The sequence below is a fragment of the Condylura cristata genome, unplaced genomic scaffold (assembly GCF_000260355.1).
Source record: "Condylura cristata isolate star-nosed mole 26May11 unplaced genomic scaffold, ConCri1.0 scaffold00050, whole genome shotgun sequence".
NCBI classification, from domain to species: Eukaryota; Metazoa; Chordata; class Mammalia; order Eulipotyphla; family Talpidae; genus Condylura; species Condylura cristata.
Window position 1 is genome coordinate 1,099,604 of NW_004567151.1, and position 12,048 is coordinate 1,111,651.

At 59.3% G+C, this 12,048-nt stretch overlaps 1 protein-coding gene across 1 annotated transcript in view; it reads right to left on the bottom strand.

The window, feature by feature from the left end:
- The window catches only part of RPS6KC1 (ribosomal protein S6 kinase, 52kDa, polypeptide 1), a 72,515-nt gene that overhangs the window by 5,977 nt on the left and 54,490 nt on the right, over positions 1 to 12,048 (bottom strand). Inside the window, exons 14-15 of the mRNA XM_012734200.1 lie at positions 11,866 to 12,048; positions 11,440 to 11,594 (exon numbers count right to left, since the gene is read on the bottom strand). Of these exons, the coding sequence (XP_012589654.1) occupies positions 11,440 to 11,594; positions 11,866 to 12,048 (338 nt within the window). The remainder of the gene's footprint in view (positions 1 to 11,439; positions 11,595 to 11,865) is intronic.

Genomic DNA, 12,048 nt, shown 5'->3' on the forward strand with positions numbered 1-12,048 from the left:
CCAGGGAGGGCCCAGAGCTCTGTTGTTTTAAGCCACCACTGAAACCGGGGCCTGAGACAGGGCTGTGAGAGCCCCCCCAAATCGCAGCTAGGGCTGTTAGCGCCTCCCCACCCAGGGCACAGCTCTCTCACTGCACAAGTTCGGGTCCACCCTAAGCCTCGTGGACAGCTGCCCCCACGAGAGCGCGAGGCAGCACCCCAGGGTGGTCCCCCGGCCCCCACCAGCTCCCGGGGTACCCAGCCTCGCATCCGCCCGCCTGGCCTTCCCTGCCTGTGGGCTTCGGGCCGTCACAACCTGCGGCCTCTAGCCAGCTGGTCTCACGCGGTGGTAGAAAGACAAAACACGTTGAGCCAACAAAGACGACTGCCCAAGTGGCCAAGGTCTCCTGACCCCAAGAGCCACACGCGTGACGACAGGTTGTAGCTCAAGCCGACGCGCCGAGCAGCACACGCCAGGCTCACGGCGCGTCCCAGGGGCCACGCAGGTTACAGCCGCTGCAAACGGGACTCCAGCTTGAAACGCTCGATTCAGGGAAGACGCCGGCGGGAGGGACAGAAAGCCCTCGGTGGCTGCCCCGGGGTGGGCCGCTCTCTGCCCTTGGCGGCAAATGTCCACCGGGCGGTGAGCGGAGCAGAGAAAGCGGGCCTGGGCGGTGCTGCAGCCTGCCGCCTCCCGTGAGGCTCACACGGCAAAGGAGGCAGGAGCGGCCTCGGGTGGGGGGCCGGGACCCCAAGTGAGCAGCAGCGGGAGGGCTGGACACAGGGCTCGGCCTGGACACAGGGGCTTCCCCACGTGAAGCAAGGGCCCGTGGGGCGCCTTCAAGGCACTCACGCTCCCAGCCCCAACCTGCCCCGTCCCTCCCCGCCAGGGAAAAGCTTGGCAAGCAGTTTCCAGAAGATTCAGAAAGGGTGTGCATGCTGAAAAGAGGGAGAAAAGTGAGAAAGAAATGCATCTCGGTCCTGTCCTCAAATAAAACTTCTGCCATGTCCTTCCAAGCCTTCACTTGCAGGCTGTCAACGGTGATGGCTTCTCACTGACCAGTGAGGTCCACGCAGGGGCCTTGAGATCAGGCCTGGGGCCCCCACATCGACTATGGGAAAGCTCCAACCTTTTTCTTTTTAAAAAATTTATTTACTGATGCACACAGAACAAGGGCGCAGGCCAGAGGGGCGGGGGCGGTGAGAGGACTCACCAGAGGCAGAGCGGGGAGCGGGACAGGCAGATGGATGAAGCCCACGGCTGAGGGGAGCAGCGGGGAGACCGGAGGGGTCTGCCGCGCCCTGGGGGTCCCCTCCGGGGCCGGGGACCGAACTCGCACTGAGGTGGCTGCGTTATTCCCACGCGGGACAGGGACCCAGGCGCCCGGACTCCGCCGCGAGCCGCAGCGACGCTGGGCCGGCGCCCCGTCCGCGCCTGGCCAGCGAGACCCCGGACACCCCTTCTACCTGTGAGTTTATGATCCTGAAAGTGTTTCCAAAAGCACCCCGGGGGCGTGCTCATAGCTTCTCCCTCCATTAACCTAAAATGCCCAAAGAGTGGGATTAGGCTAAAAAGACCTGGCGCGGCCTCAACCTCCCTCCCCCAAGCGATGGGGGTGTAAGGGGGTGCGGAGGGGGGGCAGAGTCCTCGTCACCCGCACCGGCCACCCACCTGCAGGCGGGGAGACACAGAACAGCTCCTGCCGGAAGTCTACCCACCCCCCCACCCCCCACTGCCAAGGGCGTCGGATCTGTGAGAACAGAGCGGGGAGATTCGAGAACTCTCTGAAGCACGTCGTGATGGATACTAATGATTCACGCGACCGCAGCTCCCAAGTGAATAAACAAGTGGAGATGAAATAATAAAGCTTGCACAACATACAGTCATAAAATGTGCTCTGTTTTACTGGTGATTAACACCTCACGGAACACCCCTCGACAAGCCAGGAGGGTCTGCGGGAAGCGACGCTGCCTTGGTAACCCGTAATGCCCAGGGAGCGCTAAAGCAGGAAGACGCCTTTGACGGCCCTGGTGAAAACGCAGGGCTCCCAGGCCACTCCCGCCGAAAATAATGCAACCCGACTCCCAACGAGCCAATCCAGAAAGGCAGAAGGGCGGGAGAGCGGCAAGCTAGGCCCCGGGGGACCACCCTGTCAGGCCTGTGAGGACGACACAGACACCCTGTGAGCCGGGGCCCTGGACGTCCTGACCGTGTCCTCTGCGGGCCGCAGGTCCACACAGACCTGTCACAGACGCGAGTGCGAAACGTAATGCCCACTGGAGATTGTGCAGAAAACACAAACCGAAACGCCAGGCTTCGTGCCAACGAGCATGACCCTGAATTTCAGGGAACTGCGTGTACAGCGCCCCAAATTTAGAATTCGCTTTTCTGTCGAGAGAGTACTGGGGACCGGCTTCTACGTAAGGGACTCTGACACCCTCAAAATTAGCTCTGGATGGGTTTGCGCGGGCCCCACTTCAAGCTGATGGCGCCGCCCGATTCTGGTCTTTCGGGGGGTGGGGGGGTGAGGGGGGGATCCCAGGGCCACCATCCTTCCCTGACCTCTGCTCACACAATGGTATCGTTGCCTCCTGGACCAGAAAGTCCCTCAGGGAACAGCAGCAAATGCTCAAGTTCAGGATTTTCTGAGACAAGCACTTCACAGTAGAAAAGAAGTCTTATTTCAATTCCTCCTAGGCTTTTTCCCATAACGACACTTTTTTTATGCAAAGAGAATCCTAGGAGCGTCCTCCTCACTCTGAGTTACAGTAGCTGTCTATCACCAGGAGGCTCAAAGAAAAAGTAGCCACAGTGTTTATGGAACAAAGTCAGCCAAGGGTAAAGCCACCAGCACCTGTCACATAAACGCTTCGGCGCTTTGAGTGACGCCAGGCTACAGAACAATTCTAAAGACCCTGACCTATACGTTAAAGTGACCGCCGGGGGCCCGCCCTGGTGGCGCACGGGGTTAAGGCACAGCACTATGGAGCCGTCCACAGTCACTGCAGCGCGAGTTCGAGCCCTGGCCCGGGAGGGATCCCCAGCCAGGGAGGGACCCCCAGGGCGCAGCAGACCCCTCCTGTCTCCCCGCTGCTCCCCTCAGCAGTGGGTTTCGGTGGATCCACCTGTTCTGCTTCCCGCTCTGACGCTGGTGAGTCCTGTCACCCCACCACACACACACACACCCCTGCAGCCTGTACCCCAGCTCTTGTGTGCATAAATAAATCTTAAAAAAAAAAAAAATGACCAGCAAGAAGATAAGCACTGTCTGATGCTACGGGACTGTTTCTCCACGGGGGTTTTTAAAAGCACTTAACACCTGAACTGAAAGATTCTAACCCTCTCTCTGTGGGAGAAGGAACATACGAGAAAACACACTAGCTTGGAAGACGAGAGCAATGGCGAGAAATACGAACATTAAACCACATTCTTTTCATTTTTTTGAAGGATTGATTGATGCAGACAGAACTGGGGGACAGGCCAGAGGTGCAGGGGCGGCGAGAGGACTCCCCAGAGACAGAGCGGGGAGCAGAACAGGCCGATCGTCAAAGCCCACCGCTGAGGGGAGCCGCGGGGAGACAGGAGGGGTCTGCCGCGCCCTGGGGGTCCCCTCCGGGGCCGGGGATCGAACTCGTGCTGACAGATTCATCAGCGGACGCCGGGAGCGTGTAGAAAGGGCCAGAGAGCGGCGCAGGCCCCGGCGCGGCCCACGTCCTGCCTGGCGGGCCGGGAGCCCTGGGGCCGCGCTCTGCACGGATGCGCTGTCGGAAGCACCTGAACGGCACTAGAACGGCTGAATTCTCCTCGATTTCTCCCGCCAGCTCGTGCCGGGCAGCGATTTCCGCGCAGGGGCCGAGCACTTCTCTTGCGCCACAGCTGCCGGCGACGGAGCAGGCAGAGAGAGCCCAGAGAAAGCAGCTTCCCCCTGACCCCACAGCACCCGGCACACTGCCGTTGGCTCCTTCTCCGACGTCTGCTGGCTGCGTCCACCTCGCACCCGGCCGCCGTCCACCCAAGACCCCACCGCACTCCTTTCTCAGGCCGCTCTGGGCCCGGAGGTGACCCGCAGCCCCCCGCACGGTCCCTGTGTGGGCCACGGTGTGGACGCGCGCCCCGGAGGCCCCGACGGCTGCGTCCGGGCAGGAGGCCGTGGCCCAGGGCGGGCGAGCCCGGAGCAGGGAGCCGGCCTGGGAGCGGCGAGCGGAAGGATTCGCACCCAAGGGCAAGAAACGGCTGCCAGGGCCAAGCAGGCACCCCACAGGGGGTGGGCGAGATGACCAGCCCCAGGCAGAACGTCCTGGCTTGGAGATCTCCCGCTGCGCGGTCATCCGCGAGGGGCCGGGTGGGAGAGGCGTTCTCAAGCTTCCGGAAACAAGACGGAGCAACGCGGCTGACGGGGAACCAGGGAGCCGTCGGCGCGTGGCGGGGCCCGGGGCCAAGGGCTTGAGCCCGCGCGGCCTGCGCCGGGGGTCAAGCGTCTGGGTGGACGGGCCTGCGGGGACAGGCACTCCCGCCACGGCTCCCCCCACGTCCACGCAGAGGCCGCAGGGGACAGGGTCAGCAGAGCCAGGACCTGGCCTCGCGGCCCCCACATGGACACACGCACCCTTTCCCCCGTCTTGGACCCTGCGGACACCGGGGCTGCCCGGTGACCAGCCCTGCGTCCAGAATGGCGACCGTCTTGCCGGTGGCCACCCGCTGCCCTGGCCGTCCGCACGCGGGGGCCTGCTGGAGCTCACTGGGCGCTTACTCCCCAGCACGGGCCGGAGACGACGAGTAACGGCCAGGCCTTTCCGGAGACGAGGCTGCAGCAGCTGGACATCCACTCCCGTGACCCCCACAAGCGTGCGCGGCTTTCCCGGCCCCAGTGTCCAGCTCTGCTTCCAGCCCCACTGCAGCTTTCATTCAGCTGGTCTCCGCAGAAGCCTCCGGAACCCCGGCCTGCTGGTTCGGGGGAACGGGGCGTAGGCACGCCCCGCACGGAGCGCACGCGGGCGAGGCGCCCTCCCTGCCCAGGGCGGCTTGTCCTGGTGACCTGGCGCCGACGTCCGAGCAGTGACCCTCATGCCTGGGCCCCAGCTCTGGCGTCCCTCGCTTCAGCCCGCCAGAGCCAAGACTCGCCGGAGCAGGCGCAAACGGTCTCGGAGACGCGTTCTTCTGGCGGGAGGACGCGAGAAACGGTAACTGCCAGGCGACGGCGGGTGGCCGGACGAGGCGCTGGCTTCCTCCGCCCATGGCGCTGGCTTCCTCCGCCCATCACCTCGGAGGGGACGGCCACACCGCAGGCTCCCGGCTCCGTCGGCCCCGACAACCTGCCACTGAGCGGCCACGCAGGCCTCGCGTTCCCCAGCAGAGCCGTGACCGCTGACCGGCGGGCGGGCGGGCGGGCGGCCACGGAAGGGGCCTCGGGAGATCTGCTGGCCTTCTGGCTCGTCCTCTCGCACCTTAGCACTTAAAGCATCAGTCAGATGTGCCTGCGAGCAACTGCCCAGGTGGGCGGACATCGGTTCCGTCCCTGACACCCGGCCGGCGGGCGCTTCCGACGGTCTGGCCAGAGCAGCGGGCGCAGCCGTGGGAAACGCGGCGCACGCCGAGGCTGTCTCGTGGCTGAGTAAGTTCCAGAGGCCCAGGGCTTTGCACCCGCCACTTTCTCCACCCCACCGCTGAAGAACGACCCCACGGCGGGGCTCATGTTACCTGCACAAGTGCCAAGTGACGCCCCCCCCACCCCCACCCCACGGTCCCTGCCTGCGCCAGAGATGCAGGCCCGAGGCAGAGGTGGGGTGGCCCGCCAGGCCGGGAGGATCCCTCGGGGCTCCGGACGCGTCCCAGCTGGACTCTCGAACCACAGGGAAAGGCCCGGAAGCCTCGCGGCCCTGACTGGACGGTCTCGGTCACCCCCAATCCCGCGCCACAGGGCACAGCCGTCAGCGGGCGGGTGAACGGCACCGGGGTGTGAAATCTTCGCCACAACGAGTCGCAGCTGCCCCAAGGAGACACAGGTGAGGCCTCCGTGGGAACAGGAACCCAGGCGATGGATCCCAACAGGCTTGATCGTACGAGGCAAACGCGAAAACGTCAGCGACGTACAAGAAAGCTATTGTTGAAATTTTGCTTAAGGGTAAATCAAACAAAAGAGCTACTGTTTGAGACGCAGCGTTCAAATATTAACCACAAATGTTTTATTCTCTTCACTGCGATAGCTGCCTCCACCTCGTACTTCTTTATGCTCCGCACGAAAAACAAAAAATGATTTAAAGAGACTACAACGGGGGAAGAAGAGTCATGTTTCCTCCTGGATCGTAATTACTTCAGGATGTCGCCTTTTTCCTGTTCTAGCAACCTCACATCCCTGAATCCAGGTTCCTCGTGCTCAGGGAAGTTACCCCGAGCCCCCCAAATCCTGAGACCTGCACGATCCTTTCTCCTTTGAACTCTGCTTACCGAGAACTGGGGCATTCGAATGTCACCTGACCAAAAGTTCATTTGCTTTTTCTTCTCCATGAAAATATTTCCCCAACATCCCTCATTTGTACGTTACCTAGACACACTATAAATGAGTCAAGATGCACACGTAGAAAGTTTCCCAGAGAAATCACCCATTTGATTCTAGCAACGTCAAGACTCAACACCAGTACTGATCACAGGGGAGGGGGACGTTCAGGTCGATTTTACCACTGCGAAATCAGGGTCTTCCAAGTCCTAGATGCTTCGCCCCAGGCCACGCGACGAGTTACCAGCCCACACAGGACAAGCACCGAGGTGTCTGACACCTTGGCCGTATGATGAGCTCACAGCATTTTAAACCATCCATGGCCTGAGTCCTTGGTCTAATATCAAATGCAGAACGTCACTGGGAGCACCGTGGGCCTCCCTGGTGTAAAGTGAGGGTTCAAGCGCAGCACTAGGAAGCTATCAATAGCCACTGCAGCCTAAGTTCGATTCCCGGCCCCGGAGGGGACCCCAAGGGCGCGGCAGACCCCTCCTGTCTCCCTTGCTCCCTCAGCAGTGGGTGGGTTTCATCCATCTGCCTGTTCTGCCTCCCACTCTGTCTCTGGTGAATTCTCTCACCACCCTGCACCTCTGGCCTGTACCCCAGTTCTGTGTGCATGAATAAAATAAATCGTCAAAGAAATAAAATAAAATAAGCCTTTGGGGGGGAAAAAAAAATCAGGGTCCTCCCTGGTGGCGCAGCGGGTTAAAGCACAGCACTAAGAAGCTAAAGCCACTTCCGCGTGAGTTTGATGCCCACCCCAGAGGTGACCACAGGGCGCGGCAGCCCTCTCCAGACCCGCCTGCTGCTCCCCTCAGCAGTGTGCTTGTCAGTCTGCCTGTCCTGCTCCCCGCTCTGTCTCTGGTGAAGCCTCACCGCCCCTGCACCTCTGGCCTGTACCCCAGTATGCAGAAATAAATATAAAAAAAAAAATCAACGCATCCCCGGAAAGCACGTTTTAGAGAAAGGCAAGTCCCTGACAGGGCGCTGGCAGGGCGGACTACCCCCCAAAACATATTCGTGGGTGAGCGGCTGAAGCCGGGCCCCAGGCAAAGGGCGCTGGGCGGTAAATGACACGCTCTAAGCCGCTTTCTCTGTTTCACTTTCACCGTCAGCCGAGAGCAGTTTCCAAGTGTGAAATCGCCTGAGAAAGGAAGCAAAGGTGTCATTTGACATCTGGGAGCGTGGCGACTGGGCTGCACGAGAAAGCATGCGGGCGTCTTCCATTTACACACATATTCACCTGCAAAGCCTGCCGTGGGGAGCAGGAGTATTCAATGAGGAACATTTCAAGCATTTCTGAAGGCTCACAATGGAGTGGAACCCAAGGTGAAGGACACGCTGGTCAGATCCCGGATGGACTTGTTCAGACGAGAATGGGAAACTTGAGTGAGCTATTAGCATAACAACAGGCACGTAAACAGTTTTACTCACTCGTCTCAGAGAGCATATTAAACTCCCAAATATGATCCTTTGTGTGTTACACGCTTAATATTACAGGTCCTATTCCCCAGCTCCTCTTTTATGAGAGTCAAGCATGCTTAAGGGAAAAAAAGCCGGTGAGCAAAAAAAAAAGCTTTGACAATTTTTCCTTTATATTTAAAATGCTGGTTAAAAAAAAAAAAAAAAAAAATTAACACTTGCAATAGTTCCACTGATAAAACACACAAAATCCTTCACACGTGTGTTCACGTGTGTGCGTGGGTAGGTGCAAATATAAGAAAAATCAGGGTAACTGCACGGCCTCTGGAGAAGAGCTCACCCACTCCAGCTTTTTCTCTGGAATCCCTCAGCACCAGAACAGGCTCTCGTAAAGCCCTCAGAGCCTGAGGCACGGACCCCCGAGTCCAGACCCCGGAGCCCAGACCCCGGAGCCCGGAGCCCGGAGCCCAGATCCCAGACCCCGGAGCCTGGACCCCGGAACCCAGATCCCAGACCCCGGAGCCCGGACCCCGGAACCCAGATCCCAGACCCCGGAGCCCGGACCCCGGAACCCAGATCCCAGACCCCGGAGCCTGGACCCCGGAACCCAGATCCCAGACCCCGGAGCCCGGACCCCGGAACCCAGATCCCAGACCCCGGAGCCCGGACCCCGGAACCCAGATCCCAGACCCCGGAGCCTGGACCCCGGAACCCAGATCCCAGACCCCGGAGCCCAGACCCCGGCCACACCACGCTTCTGGCTCACGTTCCTCAGCGGCTGCTACCCGGGGACCGTTTCTCAGCGCTTTCTCTTCCTGCGCTCCACTCTGGGCATCGCTGCGCGACTCCTTCGCTGCGAAATCTGTTTATTTTCTCTAAAGTCCTTCTGGAGCAGCATCCCCGATACCTACGCGCACAAAGAAGCCTCAGGGAGGTTCCCGCGCGGAGACAGCGCGGGGCTCATCAGCGAATTCATATTCTCAAGGCCTCTTGACGGGCCCACAGCTGCACACATTTATTTCCTGGCTTTTTCACAGATGGAGACGAGAGAAAAGCGCCACGGTTTTTTTGTCTTTCTGTGGTTGGGTCTGTTTGCTGTAACGTGAGAGAGTGGCAACTTCAGAAACAAGTTCACTCTGCCGTAGAAGCTTGGGGCGCCCGGCCCGCCTGGCCGGGGCTCGCGGTCGAGATCGCTGTGGCTGCCGGAGGTCTGAGACGGCAAAGTTGGCAGAAACCAGCCTTGAGGAACAGAAGGTGATCATTTGCATTTCAAAATTTATCTATCTTGTTTTCCTCTCAATTAGACCAAAACATGTTGATTCACAGGTTTCTGTGTGTGTTTTTTCTTTTCGAAACTTATTTATAGAGCAGAATAATGGACTCCCTGCTAGTCTGGCATTTGCTCAAGTTTCTGTCCGTGTAAATCGAATCTGTTGCTGGAAATTTTTTCTCCAGATATCAAGGCATATCATCCACAAGATGAAAGAACACGCTGGTTTTCGAAAGCACGGGGCGGGGGGTGGGAGGGTGGTGTTTTGGGGACAAACACGTGACAAGGGTCCCCCGAGGGCGGCCGGCAGGGTCGAGGCCGCGGGCTGTTCCGGCCAGTGACCGCCCTGGCCGGCACCTGAGGCCCTTCACCCTCTCGCCAAACAGCTCAGCGGCTCGGAGCGGCGAGCGGTAACGCCAAGGTGAGCGGTGGAAGGGGGGCGGCAGGGTGCGTCAGGAGAGCGGCCTCCACCCGCAGCCCCAGCCTCGGGACTGTGGCCCCGGCCCGAGCCAACGCGCTGACCACCTGCAGTGGCCACAGCCCCCCGACCCCGACAGGGGGAGAAGGCCTCTGGTCTTTACCAACATCACTGCAGTTGAGTTCTGGGATAAACAGGAAGGAACACACCCGTGCCCGGTTCCCGGCATTTTGAACAGGGGTGGGAGCCGAACGCTAGGTGTACCCCGATACCCCGACACAGGCAGGCTCGAGCGCTCCTGCCCGTGAGGCCGTGGCTGGGCACGGAGCGGCCGCTGACAGGCCACGTTAGCAGGCCCGAGAAGGAAGAGGCCGCCGGGGGGGTTCCAGGCCTGCCCTCAGGCCAGGACACTGGGGCTCTCACAGAGCCTGCAGGGAAAATTCTTTCACGCAAATAATTAAAACAAAGCCCTTCTTCAGGCTGCAGCTTTTTTCAAACGTTAGCAGAGGACAACCTGGTCGGTGACAGCAAAATCCATTAATGGCAGACTGCCACCTCCTGGTGGACACGGGGAACTGCGGTTTCCGGGAGCGGGCTGAAGAAATGAGAACCTGGAAACTTCCCTGGGAAACTCTGTATTTCACTGGGGCAAGCCGGCCCCAACCGCTTCAGTGCGAGTTCGATCCCCGCCCCGGAGGGGACCCCCAGGGCGCAGCAGACCCCTCCTGTCTCCCCGCGGCCCCCCTCAGCAGTGGACTTCGTCCATCGGCCTGTTCTGCTCCCCACTCTGTCTCTGGGGAATCCTCTCACCGCCCCTGAGCCTCTGGCCTGTACCCCAGCTCTGTGTGCATCAATAAATCTTAAAAAGAAAGAAAGAAATTCCGTATTTCAGCCCATAAAACCGGATGTGTGTCTCTGCTGATGGATGCAGTGTGTGCTTCTTTGCCCACACATACTAAAACACTCAGGATCGCACCGTGCTAAGGACTGTCGGAAGAAACAACTTAAAATAGGCTGCTGAATCCCACAGGCCTACAGACAGTTTTCGTAGAGAAAGTGGCAACGAAACCAGCAAACCAGTCCGTCATAAAGACTAAACAAAGCCCCCGCAAACACGTGGTTTTGATGAGAAGTTTACAGTGTATTTCTTTCAGAGGTTGGCAGGTCTGATTTAAAAAGAACCCCGATGTTTAGTTTTGATGCTAACGCCTCCAAATTCACTGCAACTAGCATCCACTCATGTCCACTGATACCTAAAATGTTACTCACAAAATAGAAAGGGGGATGATGAAAAATAATCAGCGAACCCTAATAAAATGACCAACTGTGAAACTTGTTAGCCCATTAACTAAGTCATGCTGAGGAGGCTTCAAAACACAGCCTACGGGCCCTCCCCGGTGGCGCAGCGGGTCGGGACGCGGACGCTTCAGCGCGAGTTCGATCCCTGGTCCCGGAGGGGACCCCCAGGGCGCGGCGGTCAACCCCACCCCCGTCTCCCCGCTGCTCCGCTCAGCAGTGGACCTCGTCCACCTGCCTGTTCTGCTCTCCGCTTTGTCTCTGGTGAAACCGCCCCCGCACCTCTGGCCCGTACCCCAGTTCTGTGTGCATCGTAAGTTTTTTTTTTTAAAGCCAGCGTAATGTGAGCGAAACAAAGCCACGTAAGTGTGCTCTCCTGCCCCCAGGAAGAAATGAAATCAGTCACATTTGAGGGGGAGGAGGGGGAAAAGACGAAAAAGTAAGGAGAAATTCACCCCCAAGAGCCATCCCCAGCGGGGCGCTCGGGACACCCAGGGGCCCCCCAGACACCGCCAAGCGCAGCCCGAGCCGGCGTGGCGGGGGGTTATGTCCCGGCCGCACCCCCTGCACCCCCCCGCGCCCCCCCCCAGGGGGGCAGTGGCCTCCGGGGCCAGGAGCCGGCTGACCTGGAGCACAGTACATCCGCTCCACCGCCGCGGAGTCACAGGAATCTTCCACCTCGCTCCACCTGCTAAAATACGTCAGCTGGATGTGTCCTGCAAACAAAACGACAGGAAAAATCAAAACATTTTTCTCTTCCATTTTCTGCAGAAGTGAACTGTAATTACTCCTTTTGTAGCTAAAAACAGTATCATTAAGAATAATGGCATCATTAAGTACTAGAAGCTATTACTGGGGTGAAATGTGCCTCACTGATAATGAAGCTCTAGACAGGAAATGAAGATACTAATTACAAGATAAAACGCCTACTCAGTTAATTGGAAGCAACAGCGAATAAAAAGAAATGCATTTGCACAAGTCTCTGACCTCTGTCATTCAGGAGGATGTTGTCGGGGTTCAAGTCGCGGCACACGATCCCCTCTCTGTGCAAGGCGTCGAGGGCCACCACCAGCTCAGCTGCCCACCTCTGGACGCAGTCCTCCGGCACGGAGAGCCGGGAGCTGAGCGCCAGCTTTCTGTCGAGGTCCTCAAAGACCCGACGGACGTCCG